Source organism: Aricia agestis, chromosome 4 (assembly GCF_905147365.1).
Source record: "Aricia agestis chromosome 4, ilAriAges1.1, whole genome shotgun sequence".
NCBI lineage: Eukaryota > Metazoa > Arthropoda > Insecta > Lepidoptera > Lycaenidae > Aricia > Aricia agestis.
The window spans coordinates 2,489,726-2,511,694 of NC_056409.1; the positions used below are offsets into that span (position 1 = coordinate 2,489,726).

General features: G+C 35.9%; 1 protein-coding gene across 2 annotated transcripts in view; it reads right to left on the bottom strand.

Annotated features, from left to right (window-relative positions):
* LOC121726698 (myotubularin-related protein 13) overlaps window positions 1-18,225 on the bottom strand; it is a 63,256-nt gene extending 45,031 nt beyond the window's left edge. For both annotated transcript variants that reach the window (XM_042114186.1, XM_042114185.1), the window contains exons 1-3: window positions 17,775-18,225; window positions 11,996-12,081; window positions 10,626-10,781 (exon numbers count right to left, since the gene is read on the bottom strand). In XM_042114186.1, coding sequence (XP_041970120.1) covers window positions 10,626-10,781; window positions 11,996-12,081; window positions 17,775-17,829 — 297 coding nt within the window. In that variant the 5' untranslated portion in view covers window positions 17,830-18,225. The remainder of the gene's footprint in view (window positions 1-10,625; window positions 10,782-11,995; window positions 12,082-17,774) is intronic.
* Between the last annotated feature and the right edge of the window lie 3,744 nt (window positions 18,226-21,969).

The window sequence follows — 21,969 nt, forward strand, 5'->3', positions numbered from 1 at the left end:
ACTGGTAAGTGGTACCATAGAAACTGACAAAGATTTTGATTGGATTTAATTTGGGGTAGGTTTTCCTATAGGATGAAATTTTACAGCGGAGGCTCCTTATGATGGGCAAAGTTCGGCTTCCCAATATGTGATACCTATGCCTATATATTGTGTAGGCGTATCTAAACTCTAAAGTGTGAAAAACAATCTTGTAATATTTGTTACCACTCTCAAAGAAACAGTTTGCAAAGAAAACATACAACTACAAGCTACACAGAAGTTGTTCAAGTTCTGTTAGGTAGAGATTCGTACGTGCACCACGTCTAGAAAGTTTTCGGCAAAGCTTACTCGGGTTTATAACAACAATAGAGCTCCATTACAACTACGACTCAAAAGTACTCAGCTGGTAGAATCGAGACTTACTTTAAACACAACTTGCTTCCTATTTTAAACCTTATTTTAAACCACAGATGACAGAAGGACTTTTCAAGCATAGAACATGCGAAGACATGGCGAGAAAATCAAGTTTCTCGGCCAAATGCGAATCGGACAATAATATTTCTTTTTACCCGACTACGGCAAAGCAAAAGGAGGGTTATGCTTTTGACAGGCTATGTATGTATGTATGTATATATATATCTATGTATGTATGTTCATCTGTTCCCTCGTAACTTCTAAACTACTTATCAGAATTCAACGAATGATTCAGTTTTTGCGTGAAAGAGTAACAAACATCCATACATCCACACATCCACACATATGTCATATCGGTATCATCCTAATTTGGTATTATATTCACAAAAGTGGTGATTTGATGAAGGATCCATAAGTAATCGAGGGAACTCCTCAAAACTTATAGGGAAACATGTGGTGACTTCGGTTTCGTGAGAAGTATTCTAAGCCTATTTTTTTATGGGAAAATGTACGGTTTCTGTAAAATTCCTAATTTACGCGGGCAAAGCCGCGCGGGACATCTAGTTATTGATATAGAGCAAAAAATGTCAAAAAATCACTTTTGTTGTATGAGATCCCCCCTTAAATATTAATTTTATTTTGTTTTTAGTATTTGTTGTTATAGCGGCAAAAGATATTAATATACACAATCTGTGAAAATTTCATCTCTCTAGCTATTACCGTTCTTGATAACTCAAGACAGACAGACAGACGGACAGCGAAGTCCGTCGACCACGAAGTCTTAGTAATAGGGTCCCGTTTTTACCCTTTGGGTACGGAACCCTAAAAACAAATACTCGAATCTACGATTTACGAGAAGTTGAACTAGGTCGGAATTCTCACTAAGCACTAGGCGTCATATACCACAATAGAAGATGAACTCATTCTGAACTGCAAGGTTACGCGTAGGTTAATTAGCATAGTTTTCAAAAATATTTTAACATGCAGAATTTTTTTAAAAGAGCGAGGTTTTTGCGACGTAGCCAGCGTAATGCATATTCCTGGCAGAATTTTCAAAATACTTTCTTGCAAAAAATGCCTAGTCATAAGATGAACACGTTTGCACTGTTTTTCCTCACGAAATTTGAGTTTGGGCTATGGGTCAATTCATAAAAATCTGTAGACTTTATATTTGGAGCTATAGAGACAGTTTAATTTTATATCTAAAATTTCTCTGTTGAAGTTTCAAAGACATTATTTTGTAGTCATCCTCTTGCATATTTTAGAATATCAACTACCTCCCCACTGCCAGCAGTGAGAGTATACCATGCAGAATGCGTTTAGTCACGACTCACGAGCCTTTATCAAACGATACAGCGATAGCAGTCACGCAATGTAAAAAATCGTTTTCTGTCAAAATTTTACTTGTATCGTTCGAATGTGATACTACGATGTTGCGTGTAGGTACTAGATCAGGGGTCACCAAATGGCGGACCGCGGTCCGCATCCGGACCGCCGACCTGTTGTGTGCGGACCGAGCATGATCGAAGACGATCTTCGTTCATCTTAGGACTTCAACATCTCCAGGATTTAATGTCAATATCTATAGCTTGCACCAATATTTCACTCCAAACTTCAGAGAGATAATTAGCTACAAAAATTGTTACTTTTCTCATTGATATCTAAAAAATACATTTGTAATTTACGTAATTACCTTTGTTTAATAATTTTTTCATATATAAAATGACTGTGAAGTGTGAATGAAATGACCACGAAGGTCATTTCATGTCTTAAAACGGACCCCGAGCGAAACTAATACTCCAAACTTGTCAAGAGTTTCGAGTGATGGAACTGCTTATTCCTTTTGGAGGGGCCAGAAGGATACGCAGTTCCTGTAGACAGCTACGTTATTGTAAAGTATTTAAATCCATACTTACTAATATTAAAAATGCAAAAGTGTGTCAATCTGTCTGTCTGCTGTCTCTTCACACAAACCGCTAAACGGATTTTGCTGAAATTTGGTATGGAGATACTTTCGAGTCCCGGGGAAGGACATATTATAGTACGGGAGCCCTAGAACAATTTTTTTGTGATTACTAACAAGCTAATTTTTTGTGAGTAGCTTGATTTTGATAAGGCGAACTAGTCTACTTGTCTACTTTCGCTATATACCGGTACGGAACCCTTCGTACGCGAGTCCGACTCGCACTTGGCCGATTATTTGTATATTGATAGATTAATAGTCATATAATTTAAGAGTAACATTGTCCTACAAATAGAACAATCCATATTTTAGGACCATCAAGTAAATGTATGAAATCCTTTCTATCTCTGTTAGCTATCACTTTCGAGATTTTTAGAAAAATGTTGTTCATCTTATCTAAATGAAGCTACTTACAAAAAATTAGCTTGTTAGTAATCACAAAAAAAATTCTAGGGCTCCCGTACCAATAGGATACTTTTCATCCCGGAAAAATGTACGGTTCCCGCAGGATAAATTTATATTAAGGTTAGCACAACGGAATTGCGGGCGTAATCTAGTATCAAATATATGGGAGCAGTCAAGATTTTCATAAAAATAATTTTTGATAACATTACGGTTAGTACGAGTACTGAGTACAGGAAGTCATGCTCAGTGATCACCCCTCAAGAAATTGTTTAGCCCACAAGCTTTTACACTAGGGTTCCCAACCCTCACGGATTGTCCGGGAGACTCCGGTAATAATGCTTAACCTCCCGTCCTCCCGGATAACGATAATTTCTCCGGTTTTTCAAAAACTAATAATTATTGCATAATAATTGACTTAGTGAAAAATTGTAAGATGAAGTTGGATTGGACAATCATATTTATCTGTTCGAAGAAAATCACTTGGATTAACTCCGGGTTTTCCGAAATTGAAATAGAGAAATAGTTTCTCCCAGGTTGGTCCTTTCAAGAGTTGGCAACCCTACAAGTTTACACACATCTATATTTTTATGAAGAGCGTCGAAAAAGGGAGAATTTTTTGCGAAGATTTCATGATCTTTAAATGGGGTCACCAATATACTATACGTCTTAGTCCTTACTGTTCGTGAACCGAGGAGGTCTGCCCGTAAATAAAGCAATATTAAGTAAAAGTTAAACTTCTGTTAAAAAACCTCAGATACCGACCAGATCGTGGAGTCCAGGATGAAACCAGAAAATGTATTCTAGCAAATACTAATCTCGCTCTCACCGCTGTAACAGCCGATACGACTTCGGCTGTTTTGATATTTGCCCTAATAGACTCTAAGGGATGGCGAACCATTGGCATGCATTGGTAGGCGGTGGCACGTGACATAAAATTTGGAGCACGTCACTGGTATGTCACAACTGACACACAAAACTAGTATCGAAATAATTATTTTACCTAAGGGAAATTTGTAATACGCGCCGGATAACGAAAAAAAATGGCACGTTTAAATGACTTCTTCAGAAAGACTTCTTTAGAAAAGGGCACGTTGGTCGTTGAGTGTTGACACGAAAAGGTTCGCCATTCCTGCCTCAGAGAATCGCACCGCTGGACTTGGCCGCACAGCCGTGTGTGACCGTATCGATTAATTTACGCCTGTCGTCTACAACAGTTGATGTTTGTTGATATGCTCTAGGTCGCTCCATTGTTGGCCATTTCAATTCATTGGAGTTGATTCGCAATATGAAAACGTGACGCCGGGCGACATCCACTTCTGAAGTTATTGTTCAATAGAAACCTAGGTGAATAATGCCCGGTTTCTGAGGTTTTGAGAGGAGCTCACTTATTCAACAAAGTTGGTGATTGCTTGATTAGCTGTCAAAGGTGCTAGTACCGCTTTCTGCTAGTTTTAAAAAAATGGAGCAGGAGTTTCCTGTCAAAAACCTCAGAAATAATGTCCCCCAGTTAGGTGTCGCCTAGAGACTCCAACACTTAATAGACTCAGGTCCAATTTCATCAACGTCTGTTAAAGTTAAAGCTCGAATTAGTGTCACGTTACCTCTCTCGTTTTTCTTACTAACAAAAGAGAAGACATGACATTTTAACAAGCCATTAATACTAACAGACGTTGGTGAAATTGGGTCTTAGGTCACAACAACACGTTTGTGGTAAAAGATTAACCGCTTGGGGACACTTAGTGAAAGTCCACTTAAATATTTAAGACTGTCAAGTCTTAAATATTTTGCTGTCTGTACTATGTTCGTGACTTTTTATTTTGTCTGAGTTCAATCTGTACTAATCTATACAAATATTATAAATGCGAAAGTATCTCTGTCTGTCTGTCTGTCTGTCTGTCTCGCTTTCACGCCAAAACTACCGAACCGATTGTAATGAAATTTTGTATACAGATAGACTCAAGCCTGAGAAAGGACAAGGCTACTTTTTTACTGGAAAAAAGGGTTGCAAGGGGGTGAAAATGTGTAAATTTGTTCAAATTAAGTTAGTTCCAAAAATTCATAATAGATGGCGCCGTGCGTCTCTTACATCGCGCTAACGCTTACTCGAAAGTATTTCTATAAAAGGTGGTATTATCTTACAATACACTAGTTTCGATATTTTTCGATTTTATTTCTTTGATACGTTATTAATTAACTCAGTACTTTATCTATGCATAATGCAGTGACGCAATTAAAATATAAAGTTTAATTAAGTAAAAAATTTATACGTGGGAGAGCCATGCTTCGGCACGAATGGGCCGGCTCGACCGGATAAATACCACGTTCTCACAGAATACCGGCGTGAAAACAGCGCTTGCGCTGTGTTTCGCCGAGTGAGTTTACCGGAGGCCCAATCCCCTAACCCCTACTCTATTCCCTTCCCTACCCTCAACTATTCCCTTCCCTTCCCTACCCTCCGCTATTACCCTATTCCCTCTTAAAAGGCCGGCAACGCACTTGCAGCTCTTCTGATGCTGCGAGTGTTCATGGGCGACGGAAGTTGCTTTCCATCAGGTGACCCGTTTGCTCGTTTGCCCCCTTATTTCATAAAAAAAAATGAAATATTATGTGCACACTGCACAGCTGTTTTGATTTAAGGGGTACCCCGTACCAGGGTTTTTTTATAAAAGCTTTTGACACCAATTTTGTTGACATCGCGCGCTATAAACTGAAGTCCACGCGGACGAAGTCGCGGGCAACAGCTAGTATAAAATAAAACCGACTTTATAGAAACATTATAACTCATGAGTCATGAGAGCAAAGTGTGAAATTAATCACTATAAACGAGGTTAGTAGCGGATGGATCACTATTCGCTATCACTTTTTTTTCTTTTTTAAACTGTCTCCCAAAATAGCATGGATAGCGGACACGATATTGAGCCCTATTGCTTTGGTGGGAAAGGTGGAAATACCGTGCTCCCGAACAGCCTAATATAAAGGGTGGTGGACGGTTGGGCTTCACGCATGAGACCCCAAGCGGAAGGGACCCATCAGCAATCACTGGACTGCATTATGCAGCAGGTGCACCGTGCGTTTGTAATAACACCAACAAAAACTTATCAGTGATGCGTCAGTTGTTAGGGTACTATTTAACTTTTTTATGATTAAATAAGTCTGTGAATTTATATTATACAGCTATATAGTAGTTCGTAGGCTCATTATTCAAATAAAATAATATTATGTTATCTATGTTACGGGGCTCCTTTAGTACACATGGATATTTTTATTTTACTAAACTTTACCTACTTGGCTGATTCTATATTAGGATCAATTCGAAAACATTAATACTTTTAAGTTTTAAGTCTACACAAAAATCTAAACATACATTTAAAAGTAGACAAATATGGGTCCAAACTCCAAATATCAATAAAATCCTTACATAATGCTACTGTTACAATTTGAGGCATTGAGGTGAGAGCAATGTTGTAATTTATTATGTATCATTAACGCTTTCGTTAATTACGTATGTAATAAATTCTGAGTTTGTTAATAACTGTGAACAACAATAATTTATGTTAATATAGCGTGCACGCAATACGCACGCGTCTATTATTCCATTATTGTTTGATAGTTTAACCCTTACCAATCAGTAATTAACAAGCACGTGCTACAGGGCCGATATGGCCCCTCTCAATCCTTAACCCTTGTGAGTGTACTGGAGTTGAGTGGTTACACTAATTATTATTATTTTCAAGTACTGCGTATACGGTAGGTAGGTATAGGTATTTCTGAGGCTTTTGTGGGGAGGGAAAAATTGGATAATGATTATTGAAAAATTCTCACTATCAGTAGCTCATCATAATATTAAGACGAGGATTATATGTATTTCAAAGTATAAGATTATTCATGACATGGCTCTAAAGAAGCATAAATATTTAAAAACTAAATTGTGGTATATATAATCATATACGGCTGGCTACAGCAAGGTGGTATTCCGTATTCGTAATTCGCGGTCTGGCCGAAAACCACTGTAATTACGCAAAGGTCAGAGCATAGGGCGCTTACTATCTATACTGGTGCTGCCTCTACCATGAAAATTGAAAACATTGTAGTAATATTTCAAATCTATACTAATATTATAATTGGGAAGAGTTTGTTTGGTTGTTTGTTTGTTTGTTTAAACGCGCTAATCTCAGGAACTACTGGTCCGATTTGAAAAATTCTTTTACTGTTGGATAGCCCATTTATCGAGGAAGGCTATAGGCTATATTTTATCACGCTAAGTATAATAGGAGCTAAGAAATAGAGAAAAATGTGGAAAAAACGGGGGGAAATTATTTGAAAGGGCTTATTTGAACACGCTAATCTCAGGAACTACTGGTCCGATTTGAAAAATTCTTTCAGTGTTAGATAGCCCATTAGTCGAAGAAGGTTATAAGCTATTTTTTATCACGCTAAGACTAATACGAGTGAAGAAATAGAGGAAAATGTGGAAAAAACGGGGGAAATTATATGAGAGGGCTTATATAAACGCGCTAATCTCAGGCACTACTTATCCGATTTGAAAAATTATTTCAATGTTAGATAGCCCATTCATTGGGGTAGGCTATAAGCTATATTTTATCACGCTAAGACTAATAGAAACTAAGAAATAGAGAAAAATGTGGAAAAAACGTGGGAAATTATATGAAAGGGCTTATTTGAACACGATAATCTCAGGAACTACTATTCCGATTTAAAAAAAAATTCAGTGTTAGATAGCCCATTTATCGAGGAAGGCTATAGGCTATATTTTATCACGCTATGACTAAAAGGAGCGAAGAAATAGATAAAAATGTGGAAAAAAATGGGGGAAATTATATGGAATTTCTTATTATCTTATGAACTACTGGAACAATTTTTATGTTATTTGGCAAACATGAAGAATAGACCACGTGAAGGGACATAGGCTATTTTTTGCTGCAAAATGTACGGTTGCGTGAAATTCCTAAATTACGCAAGCGAAGCGCGAGTACGCGCGGAACATCTATATATTATAATAAAATCATAGGAAAGTCAATTCTGTATATTGAATATTTTTGTACAATAAAATATAATAAGTACTTGAGATGCGATCTACTATGCTATCGCGGACGAAGTCGCGGGCAACAGCTAGTGTTTTATAATAATATTATGATTTATGTCGTTCTCAGAATATAGATAATATCAGTCAGTTGTTGTCCACATATCATTATTTTTTCTCTCTGGCCAAAAAATAATAGAAAATGTAAAGACAAAGTACGTAAAAATATACTTAATCTTCCTTTTTTTCCATTCCTTGAAAATCTTCAAAACATCACAAACTCATCGACCGCTTCATAATAACGTGCGAATATTGGATGGAATTAGATGGAGGCATTTTCGTGCCGACAGCCTTTAAAAAGCAATTCCGCTACTAATCTCCGGGCGAACGGCGTATTCCCAGATTTTCCCTGTACCGTATATATTTTAGTATGTAGCTATGTATATTATTTTTCCTTGTACACCGCCTATTACTGTGATTTCCTACTAGTATTATAATAATTAATACACTGTTTGTATTTGTTTATTTTGTAATACTTTAGTGGTCAGTGGAGGCTGATAACAAAAAATGTTTATGTTTAACGAGAAGTGATTTAATATCTCCATCGTGACTCGTGAGTATCGCAGACTAAATAGATTTTCAATTGTTATGTGACAGCCTGCTGCCGCTTGGGGATTGATGGGTTGAGAAGTGCCAATGACTGAATGAGAAATCTAAAGACTCCTTATAATGTCACTGGGACAAGAAGGCATTAGACAAGCTACCGGAAAATCTAAATTATTACATTATCCGCAGGTTTTTGTCTAAGTTATAGCAAAACAAAATGGCGCAAGCAACTCCGTTGCTCTTAAATTAGTTTATCGAGCGGGAACCATACATTTTTTTGGGATAAATAGTAAGTCCTTATTCCGGACTCAAAGTGTCCATACCAAAGAGCAAAATCGGTTCAGCGTTCTGGGCGTGAAGAGGTAACAGACAGATAGACAGACACTTTAACATTAGTATGGACGTATCTATAGCTAGAACCTAGGCTGTTTGGTGATAAAACAATAGTGATCCAGAGATAACCGCGTGCGGTCACCGGTCAGGGCTGGCAGGATGTCACAAGGACACATGACGTCATGCCACATGATACGAGAAAAATAAATAATGACATCGAAACATCGTCTGCATTATTAAATTGCGTTTGTCTCATGTCGGCACTACATATAGGCGAACGCGTTGGCCGACGTTCTATTATACTTTAGATTTTATCTTAGCGTAGTTATTATACTTTAGATTTTATAGGTGTCCAAAAACCCACAATTTTGTCATTGACTCACCGATCATCAAAACTGTTAGGGTACTTCAAGTCTTAGAAAGGTGAAATTTGGTGTAACATAATATTAGTACAGTCAAAACAAAAAAATTATCAAACCCAACCTAACCTAGGTATATAATCTGTACCATTATAGAGCAAATTTAGGCCAAAAATTTTGTTTTTTGTATGAGAACCTCTCTTAGTTTTCTATTTTATTTTAATATTATTAATAAATATTAAAGTGGACATATAACTAAAATACATACTACTAAGGACTTTGAGAAAAAATCAAGTACCTACCTGTTGCCATTATTGATATACTAGAGCAAAAAAGGCCAAAAAAAATCAAAGTATGTAAGGCACGGACGTAAATGTAAGGTTAGAAACTTGGCTCTACATGAGATTTCACTACTTTTTGACACCACGAACTATATGTTCTCGTCTTGGCAGCATTTTTACATGAAAATGTTTTTGATGGGTTATTATTTCCACTATTAGTACTTAGTACCATAGTATTGCAAGCATTCGAGAGTCGAGACACGAGTCGTTTTATGAATCAAACGCACAATCACAGAGTACTATAATACTGGCACAATCAATATATTTTGAATAAAACTCCTCCATCAAATCTTATTCTAAGCAAACCATTCATAGTCCGTATATAGTTTACGGCGCGTTTCCGGCGTTTGTTTATTGCGATCATGTGGATACTGTATTTTTACCCGACTGCTCCACAAGGAAGGCGAGCGATGAACTTTATTACAGCTAACGGCCGAAATAGACCTATTTTCGCAGTTTAATGTACTTATAATATGTCTCGAACTCGAAGAACGGCTAAGCCTAGTTTTAGCCGCTAAGATATTGGCTAAACATAGTATTAAGAGTTAGGTTCGACCTAGTATTAAGGGGGTGATAGACGTGCGAGTAAGTACGCGGACTTATGGCTCGACGATCTTAATCGCCTGTGTGTCAGCAAAGAGCCGCGAGCCGCGAGCCTGGGGGCATGGTAATCCAGTGTGAGCGATTCTCGTGTGTCAGCGACGCGAGCCGAGTAAGTTCGCGAACTTAAAACCCGCGTACTTTTAAGTTCGTACGTCTATCAGGCACTTTAAGTATTGACCGCCAACCGGTATGATCCAGTTACAACTAGTTTAACCCGAAAATAATCGGTTCATACTAGATTTAGCCAATTTTAATGTTTACATTTACTTCTAACCGGCTAATACTAGGCGTAGCCGCACTTCTTATTGTACCTATAAGAATAGAGGCACACCATAGTAAAAGGAGGGGCACACGGTAGGAGCATGTACACTCGAAGAGTAGAGCTAAAACTTGCTTTTGACTTGACTGTTCGCGATTAGCGCAACTCTTCTATTCTATACATATATTATTATATATATATCTATAAATTTGCCATTTGGTAATTGGCTTTTAGATTATGATAATTATTGATAACTGTTTCTCCATGCATAGGTACAGTAACTGTAGAAACTGCGAGTCCTTAAAAGCCAAACATGATATACCTCGTCGGCAGGCTTGGTGGGCGTGATGGCGACGGTCTCGTTGAAGCAGAGGCAGGCGCAGTAGTGGCGGTTGGCGTCCACGTCGGTCAGCACCGACACGTAGAACCGCGGCTCCGACCGCTCCGTCGACAGCGCCCATCCTTGCGGCTGGCAGAACTGGAAACATCGCACGTTAACAACTATTCCCAAATATGTACTCCAAGCTAGCACGAACAAAGCTAATATTATGCCAATAAGAGACTAAAATATATTTTTTACGCACTCGCTTTCTTCTTGTGTTACCAATGCCGTTACGGCTATTCATTCGAATGAATGAAAGCGAGTTGCGGGGTTCCTTTAGGCATGTTCTTCTTGTTGGGTTTAATAATTTAAGGTACGACATATTGAAAAGCCACAAAGCCACAGACTTTTAGGCTGCGCGGCGTAATGCGAGCAATGTGTTTAAAATCCAATAGAATTCACTCAATCAACTGCTTGAGCAAAATTAGGCAAATCAATCGATTTTATCAAAATTTACACATTACTCGCAAGTCGCAACCTAGAAAAAGCAGCCTTCAATCCGACAGGCTAGCAGAGAGTGCTAGCAATGTAGAATTTTGGCCCACGGAAGATTTACCAGATTATTTTAATGAACTTATTTTATAATAACTTATGAATACTTAGAACCGATACTTTTTGCTTGGTCTTAGTATCTTCCTGTTTTAAAATAAAAAGTTATCTACTCTTAGAAAACTAGTAAGTCTCGTCAGGTTTTCTTGCTCCATCGTTCATTACAAGTCACCGAAGACAACGTACATGGAAATATGAATTATGCTACTTTCTTATCATTTAATAGCCGTGTATTTATAACTCTCGTACAATCTAATGGAACGAATTATACTGAATGCGCTGAGCTCTTAAATACGCCAACGGTAAAGATATTTTTCCGGAAAAATGTTATAGTACTAACATCCGTGATCCGAACATAGAACGGCCTTTTTGGAAAGTCGAGTAAAAGATTTCGACTGAGGTCGGAAGGATCTACCATAGTTGAACGAACTTAACATTGTATTGTTAGTATAGAAACATAAGTAGCACTTTACTTAAGATTTAAAATACAATTACGAGTTTAGGATCTGCTGCAGTCTGCTCTATATGTTACGTAGATGATAGAGTACAGAATAGAATAACCATAAAGGACAAAATTAACCACATAAACGCAGAAAATTTAATTTGTAAGGTTCAAGCATCATTTTAAACGCACTTTAGTTTCATAATTTTAAAGTTTATTATCAAGTGTCTCCGATCTGTTTGACCTGACAATAACGGCTAACACGTTATTAGTAGTTGTTGTCGACCACAGATGCGACGGGCGATCGGAGTAAACATACCCATTCTATGCCGTCGTGAAAGGGTGTGTCGTCCCAGTTCTTCTCTGGGAACCTCTGGAGGATGATGCCGTTGCTCAGACCGCCTCCTGTAACAACAGAAAAACATCATTTCAGCTGCAGCTTTCAATTAAAGTCTATAACTCTCGATTCTAATAATTTTACGTTACGTTAACGTAAATTTGCACGTCACGTCAACGCACCGTGCCACGTTACCGCACCGTTCATTAATCTATATATTAAGAGGATACAACAGGGGCTAGAGAAATGAAAAAAAAGTACGTGTAATATCTATAGCTGTCTCCCTTACCTCAGGCCTATACCGCAGAACGCGATAGAGACAACTGCAGAAAATCCAGAAAATCAACGATTCGTTGTCCCCTGATTCCTTCTCCAAAACTTAACCGATTTAAGTAATTTTTTCATTAAAGATTAAAAAAAGGCTTGAGCTGTGTTCCTATGTTTTGCTTTTTTTGTATAATCTAGCCAAATCTGTTTTCTGGACGTTTGAACACAGTGGAAAATCTGGCCATTTTTTTGGGTTTTTGAACGTTCATATCTTATTTAATAATTAAATTATGAAAAAAAAGAAAACATAGGGACATTGTATTAGTGGCCGTAGATATTCAGGAAAAAAATTATAACTCTACTAGCATTATCCAGGGAGGAAACAGGGGACAACGTTTGTATGGAAAAAAGGGCGGTGTGGAATCCTCTTAATACGTGAGACAAAAACTTTGTAACCCTTTTTACGAAAAATGGGGAAACGTAGGTGCATGAAATTTCGCACAGTTATAGTTTATATGGTGAAGGAGTGCATCGAGCTAACATTATTTTAAAGTTATGCTTTTATCATATATATTTTTAACAAAAAAACCGGCCAAGTGCGAGTCGGACTCGCGCACCGAGGGTTCCGACAGCTTAAAGGTATTATAGACCTGAGTATTTGGTATGAATTTCAATTTAATACCTCTACGCGTTTATGAGGAAATGGGTAGTAAGTTTAAAATTATTAAAAAAAATATATTATGTGATGTAACTAAAAATTTATGGTTTTCGTAATTTTTCCTTTATCTATGCTATAAGACGTTGCTTCGTACCAAATTTCAAGATTCTGAGTTCACGGGAAGCACCCTGTAGGTTTTGATTCCCTTGCAAGTGTCGAAAATTTGCGGCATAAACGGCTGTATCTTTTGATTGCGTTGGCTTAGAAGTTTGATTTTTTCACAGCTTCAAGGGACAGTAGACCTGAGTAATTGATATAAATTTCAGCTTCATACCTCCACGCGTTCCTGAGAAAAAGGGTCTTGACAGACGGACGGACGGACAGACGGACAACAAAGTGATCCTATAAGGGTTCCGTTTTTTCCTTTTGAGGTACGGAACCCTAAAAAAAATATCCACAGCCGAATATATAACCTCCTCGTTTTTGGAAGTCGGTTAATAAAACGTTACACACACTACGACACTACTACTAGGAAAAATGACAGATTTTTGAGTGACAAGCCTATACATACGAATTATACTCTTCTATTTATGGTTGAAATCTGTTGACAACAAGTTGACAAATTGAAAATGGATTTGTTTTTTTTTATTAATTTTAGATACTATTAGACAATGCTTAAACGGCCAGTCTGAGATCAGCTGAGTCCCAGAGACAAGAATTGAAAAAAACTATGATGAAGTCAATATTTTTTACAAAATATAGGTAGTAGTCCTAATGTCGTTGCAAGTAAGGTCGAATTTCGACCATTGGGCGATCTCTAGTCTTATTTAAATGTCTCTGAGTGCGGCAGTAAAAGCCCTTTTTTTTCGTTGGGGAAATGCGTTTACGCATCCCCGGCAATCTGGGGAGGGCTACCGGGGTATGTGGGACTCCCTGGGGGCGGAGGGCCGCGCCCGGGCATACCCACTAAATCCCCAACGGTGTTCCTGCTCTTCCGCATAAGGCAGAGCCACGGGATACGCGGAATACACAACCGCGACCCTGCCAGAGCAAGCGGCAGTAAAAGGCCTGAAGAGCCACTTCTTAATTTTTTCGACAGCCATAATTAAGTTTTAATTAATAATAACCTTGGACATGTATTTTATAGAGACACTTCGACATGTTTAGCTTTAACGGCCGTTCCCAATATTTGATCTATCTCTGGTTTTGCCCTACTAGAGATAGGAATAGCTCACATTAGACATTAGAGACATATATTTTATGTCAATTTTGAGCTATTCCTATCTCTAGTAGGGCAAAACCAGAGATAGATCAAATATTGGGAACCGCCGTAAATCTATACAATGTAACAAAACATTGTGATAACACTTTAGGGTATGTTTGTGTCCCTTATAATAGAGATCACCATGTGAAAGTTGTGCAGCGCTGAAATTGAAAGAGCAAATTTTCGCGATTTTATGGGCAATCGCCCGAGCGTCATGAATTTTCCCATACAAAAGTAAAAAAAAGTTGCAGCAAACTCGATAAAGGGAACCCATACACAGCACACCTTAAGTATTATCACAATTTAATTCTGATACACCCTGTAGATTAAGAAAGCCAAAGGCGCGTTAAGCAAGCGTAAAATGAACAAAGCTCGATCATGCGACAAGCTGATCCCTCTTGGGGTGAAAAACAGTCAACCCTCGCATCTCTCAGGAACAGCTTTGAAGATTAAGGATTTACCGTAAGACAGTGCACGTATTTGGTATTCCCTTCAAATTAGATTAACACGCCAAAGAGAGGTTTTATGACAGAATTATTAGGTACTTTTAAATTTTAATATAATATCTAGATTTAAGAGCGTAGAAATGAACCAGGTATTATTAAACTGATTGTTAGCCGAGCCCATATTTAATATTTAGGTTGTACTTAATAAAATTATGATAAAAATGCTGTTGGTGACCTGTATGTTGGGCGTTTTCTTTGCCCATGTCAAGATGCGTCCATTACACGACGAAAACAGCGACGGCATTAAAAGCTTGTGGCTTGTAAGTTGTAGCGCTTTGAAAAGGGGTGGGTTGTCTATGTTCCATAGTAATTGGCGGTTAAGTTTTTATTAAACAATTTACAACACAAATATTTTTTAGTTACAGAGTGCTTTAGCGTTACTTTTAATGATACTACACACATTCCTCTATGAGCACACTCTCCAATTAAAATTTGCATTTGCCATGTCAAGGCTGTTGCGAGATACCTGGTAATTAACAATAACACCACTCATCAGACTGTGTTGTGATAATTCTCGTGCGCTGCTATTAGGCTGCATGCACACTAAACTGACTGTTAAGCCGCCAAAAGCGAATGTAACTTATTTTATGGTATTTTAATACATAAAATGTAACAAAATATAAAATATTCATTATTCCATTCATGCCTAATCGAAAATACGTTACTATACTTTTCAATTATACAAGTGAGCTGCTCAATTTTAGAGGCTGACAGTCAGTTTGGTCTGAACGCAGCTTATGGCTTTGTAGTCTTTAGCGCGTATTTTGGTAAAAAAATTACTTAAGTATATTTGATTGGTTACAACTTACAAAAGATGGCCACTAACGATATTATTTTTAATTTATTTTCGGCAAATGAAGAATGACGAATTTTACGACAACGCTTCTGTATTGATAAAAAGTCCTGGATATTTCCAGCAAAAAGTATTTAATTTTTAAATTATGAGCAAACACTTAAACCTTAGAGTTTTCCATACCTACCCTTAATTTCATTACAATTGCTTTATTTTTTAAAGTACCTTAGATAATACTAAATGCAGTAATCTGACTCTGCTATTACACAAATTAGCCAAAAAACTGTTTAGTACTCATAAGATATAATGATATTTCTATTCAAAGGCTTAGAAATTAGAATACCAATGAACTATGTACTTTGAAATGGTCGAGTTATAATATGTAACACATTTCTTACACATTTTCAAATATTCTGCAAAACAGCAGTTCCATAAATCAACAAGGCTACATATTACGTAATTTATCGAGACCAAATAAAATTGTTGGTATCACTTTTTAGTGAACTTTTAAGGCCAACCAGTTTAGTGACCTATACAGTTACTGTATTTATTATGAGTGCTGACACCTGCATATAATCTACAGGTTGTTTATAATATTTTAAGTTTAAATAGCTTCAATTGCTATAAAAAATTATACTTTGAAACATTTTCAAAACAACCAATGCTTTTAAAGGCAATCACTGATTGATGCAAAGATTTGATTTGTTTTAAACAAAATAAACAGTTTATTAAATAAATTATATATTGGTAAGTAATTTAAAAAAATAGTCTATTTAAAAAAAAAAACTAAAATATTCCTTATGTGAGAACTCATAACAGATTAGTATGCAAACCCCAATTGTTTTTATGATCCTACTAATGCTAAACCAATTAGTGACATTATGTTTTTATCATGCTATAAAACATTCCACAATGGAGTTTGACACACAATGGTTGTTGAAAAAATCTATTTCAAGTAACTATTACTGAATAGTGGTGAAGGTCAAACATTAGTCATCATTCTCTAAGAGCATTAAGAGTTCTATACTATAAGTGATTGCAAATTCTGAGGTATATAATTTAGCTTCTCTATCTTATTTTTTTTTTCATCTATCATGATTTAATGGTGTAAACAAAGTAGACATAGTACTAAGTAGATTTTATTATAAGAGACTAGATGTTTCGCACGGCTTTGCTTGCGTAAATTAGATATATTTCACAGACAAATTAGTCCACAAAAAATAGCCTATGATCCTCCATGTGGTCTACTTCTTATCTGTGCCAAAAACATAAAAATTGCTCCAGTAGTTTGTGAGATATTTTCAAATAATTTCCCCTGTTTTTCCACATTTTCCTATATTTCTTCGCTCCTATTAAGTCATAGCTTGATAAAATATAGCCTATAGGCTTCCTCGATAAATGGGCTAACTAAAACTAAAAATTGAAATAATTTTTCAAATTCGACCAGTAGTTCCGATTGAAGTAGAAGATTAGCGTGTTCAAACATAGAAACTCTTCCACTTTATAATATTAGTATAGATACATGCTTGTGGTGAATGGCTGTAACTTTTAGATAATATCCCAAGAAGTGTTTTATTTGTAAATATGAACTGTACTGAATAGAATTATTATTATTTACATTGAAGTAAATAATTTTCTATTGCAAACACTGAAGGTGTGTAACTGTATGTATAACATGGGTGTGCTACCTCAAATAAATGATTTTTGTTATTGCACTTATGTAACATAATATAATTATTATATATTTTGTTTCTAATAATTATCAAAATATATTATAATAACAAATTATGGCTATAGTTATGCTATAGAATAGGGGTCGGCAAGTAGTTGTAGTTGGGGTCCGGACTCCAGATACTGTGGAAAAATTTTAACGAAGTCCAGAAAAAACATACATTGTCCTATCTAGCTTAAAAATATTATTTTAATTAATAAATGCATTCATATTGATACTTGGTATTAAGTACATTACAATATTTCGCGGTCCGAGATATGACCTTTTGCAGTCCACAAACGGACTGCAGTCTGCCTGTTGCTGACTGCTGCTATAGAAGTTCCCAAAATACTCAACATATTATTATCTTGAAACTTTTAAAATTAATAACTTTAAAAGTTTGTAGATTCCAATGAATTTAATTTAACTGCATGAATATGTTAAACAGTGCAGTCAAACAAAAACAGAATAAATTACCAACAAATAACCCTGTATGAGCAGTGCTTTCTTTTTTTATTGAATGTAATTATACTAAACATATTGATTACATTGTGATACTTACTTTCTTTCTCGTGGTCGAAGCCCACAATAACGAAGTAGTCCACGAGTCTGGACATTGCAATCCTACCGCAACATTCGACAAACACCACAAAAACACTTTGTAATCGAATTACACGAAATAAAACTCATTTTCATCCACTCACATCTTAAATCACTTTTACATAACTAAGCACGCACAGCACGAATTCACAGCGATATTTATGCATATAAACAACACTCGAAAATTACGATCCCGATTAGAATTACAAGGAATAATAATTAGTAAAGTCAATCGGATCAAGAGGTTATAGCAAGTTTTCTCCGACTTTGTGAGATCTAACTACTTGCTGATTTATCGACACGATCAGCCATTCCTTAGAAAATTTAATTGTATTAAAATTTTGCAAATAAAACGATTATTTTAACAATTTTTTCGCTACAGCTCGGATAGAAACCGTCTCTCGCTTTTTTCGACATTTCCTTAACTGTCATAGACAATAATATAGATTATAGATTACAGAAGTTACAACAGATGACAAAGGAACAGTGTTGCCAGATGGTTTCAACCTTTTATCTGTAGTGGGAACTGGGAAGGGCTAAAATCTGTATAAAATCTGTATGTTATATTATCTCAATATTCTGTATAAAATCTGTATTAAAGTCAACAAAAAAATAACCTGTTAGTCATTATCTACGCTTTTTTATGAAAAAAGGGATGCGTCCAGTGCGTCAAGAAAGTGGCAACATCGTAGTGTCATCCCTTTCAAATCAATCTAAGAAAAAAAGGATGACACTACGATGTTGCCACTTTTTAATTTCTTCACTTTCTTGACGCACTATATATATCACGTCAGATAAGGTGATAATCGTTTATTAAATAAAAATATACATAAATTGGTAACTTTTTATTTTTAATAAAATTTAATATCTAATAGAAAAATTAGAATAGAAAAATTAAATTAAACACACTAACGGCCTTTTTCACTAATTCCTGACAAAGTACCACAACTTTTTTGACCAGATTCTCCATATGCGATAGCGAAAGATGAGACTGGAAAAAGGCGGCAAATTAAAAAAATCGACGTTTAACAACCATGTCTATAGCCGGAATTATAGTTTTGATCTACGAACTACGAATAATAAGGTTTCTTAGTTTTTATTATTCGTAGTTCGTAGATTAAAACTATAATTCCGACTATAAACAGGGTTGTTATATTACGTCGATTTTTTTAATTTGCTGCCTTTTTCCAGTCTCATCTTTCGCTAGCCAGACTCTATCTGTCAAGTAAAGTTGTATATAGAATATCCGGCACTTATCAAAAACTGGTGAAACAGGCCCTTAACATAATAAAATAATTTAAAAAAAACATAGCAATAAGTTAGAAATATTATTTTCATTTGTAAATTTTTTTATTAAATATCGACAGCAACTGCTCATCAACCTCTACATTGTAACTTGGTTTTAGACCAATCAGTTACTTTGTATGCATTCAATTGTTTCATTGCAATTATATTCAATTGTTGTGCTATTGAACTCTTACAAAATTAATCATAGTTACAAAATTCTGTAATTCTGTATAAATATCTGTACACTGTATCCAGTACTTATCTGTATCACTCACCAAAAATCTGTATACGGAGAAATCTGTTTATATGGCAACACTGCAAATTGACGATTGACGTTTGCTCTAAAAATATTGCAAGGACAAAATATTGTTTAAGAATGAAGCATCAATGATTAAGCAATATTATGCCCTTTATTTTACTGAGGCATAATATTTTAATTATTATAGACCTCCAGAGCCAGACCCAGTAGTCTCCTTCACTGATAAGAGTGTTTTCTCTATTCATTTCAATACAAATATTCACGCACTCACGTCTCGGTAGCCAATGAAATCTCTTTAAATCACACTGGTTATATACTGTTAAGTACTTAAGAACACAGTACACACTCAATACGTTTCAATAAAAAAATAAGATGTCGAGTTTTTGAGCAGTGTTGCCAACTATTCAAAACGTTTTCCCCCTAAAGCAACTTCAAAACCCACTAAATTTCAACTAAAACTCCCCAAAAAATCAAAATATTTAAAATTACTTGGGGTGTGTTCTACTAAGCGCTCAAAACGCTGAAATACACCTTCAACAGGCCAAACAAACAAACAGGCCAGCAGTTTAAATATTTCAATATATTTTTTCATTACTTACAACGACAATCCATACTAATATTATAAATGCGAAAGTATCTCTGTCTGTCTGTCTGTCTGTCTGTCTGTCTGTCTGTCTGTCTTGCTTTCACGCCAAAACTACTGAACCGATTGCAATGAAATTTTGTATACAGTTATTCTAGAGTCTGAGAAAGGACATAGGCTACATTTTGATGTGGGAAAATATCTTATTTCCATGAAAATATCGATGAAAATGAATTCGCATTGCGCGTGGCCAGCGCTCATGCCGGGGGTCCTGGGTTCGAGTCCCGCAGGCGGAACAAAAAGTTTTCAATGTTCCTGGGTCTTGGATGTGTATTAAAATAAAATTTCAAAAATCTTAAACATATTTTATGTATAATATTATAAAAAATCCAGAAATATATCGATGGAATGAACATTTTAGTTCTAATACGATTCAACAGATGGCGTTTTATTTTTTATTTTATTGTAACATAGAACTAATCATACTTATTAGTTAGTATGTTTTTGTTTATAGTTTTTAATACTTACGTTAGAATATTATGTTTAATAATATTATCACTTGGTATAATAATAATAATCAATATATCTTATCTTATGTAGAACTCCTACTGCATTTCTAATCCATACTATCCATACTATCCATACTATAATATTATAAATGCGAAAGTATCTCTGTCTGTCTGTCTGTCTGTCTTGCTTTCCCGCCAAAACTACTGAACCGATTGCAATGAAATTTTGTATACAGTTATTCTAGAGTCTGAGAAAGGACATAGGCTACATTTTGATGTGGGAAAATATCTTATTTCCATGAAAATTTCGATGAAAATGAATTCGCATTGCGCGTGGCCAGCGCTCATCCCGGGGGTCCTGGGTTCGAGTCCCGCAGGCGGAACAAAAAGTTTTCAATGTTCCTGGGTCTTGGATGTGTATTAAAATAAAATTTCAAAAATCTTAAACATATTTTATGTATAATATTATAAAAAATCCAGAAATATATCGATGGAATGAACATTTTAGTTCTAATACGATTCAACAGATGGCGTTTTATTTTTTACTTTATTGTAACATAGAACTAATCATACTTATTAGTTAGTATGTTTTTGTTTATAGTTTTTAATACGTTAGAATATTATGTTTAATAATATTATCACTTGGTATAATAATAATCAATCTATCTTATCTTATGTAGAACTCCTACTGCATTTCTAATCCATACTATCCATACTATCCATACTAATATTATAAATGCGAAAGTATCTCTGTCTGTCTGTCTGTCTGTCTGTCTGTCTTGCTTTCACGCCAAAACTACTGAACCGATTGCAATGAAATTTTGTATACAGTTATTCTAGAGTCTGAGAAAGGACATAGGCTACATTTTGATGTGGGAAAATATCTTATTTCCATGAAAATTTCGATGAAAATGATTTCGCATTGCGCGTGGCCAGCGCTCATCCCGGGGGTCCTGGGTTCGAGTCCCGCAGGCGGAACAAAAAGTTTTCAATGTTCCTGGGTCTTGGATGTGTATTAAAATAAAATTTCAAAAATCTTAAACATATTTTATGTATAATACTAGCTGTTGCCCGCGACTTCGTCCGCGTGGACTTTAGTTTATAGCGCGCGGTGTCAACAAAATTTGTGTCAAATTTAAAAAATTTTAAAACCTTGGTAAGTGCTTCCGGTGTAGCGCGGCCCTTAATTAATCAAAATACCCAAAAACAGCTATGCAGTGTGCACATAATCTATACTAATATTATAAATGCGAAAGTATCTCTGTCTGTCTGTCTGTCTGTCAGTCTCGCTTTCACGCCAAACGCCAAAAGTATCTCTGTCTGTCTGTCTGTCAGTCTCGCTTTCACGCCAAACGCCAAAACTTCCGAACCGATTGTAATGAAATTTTGTATACAGATAGTCTAAAGCCTGAGAAAGGACATAGGCTACTTTTTTACTGGAAAAAAGGGTTGTAAGGGGGTGAAAATGCGTAAATTTGTTCAAATTAAGTTAGTTCCAACAATTCATAATAGATGGCGC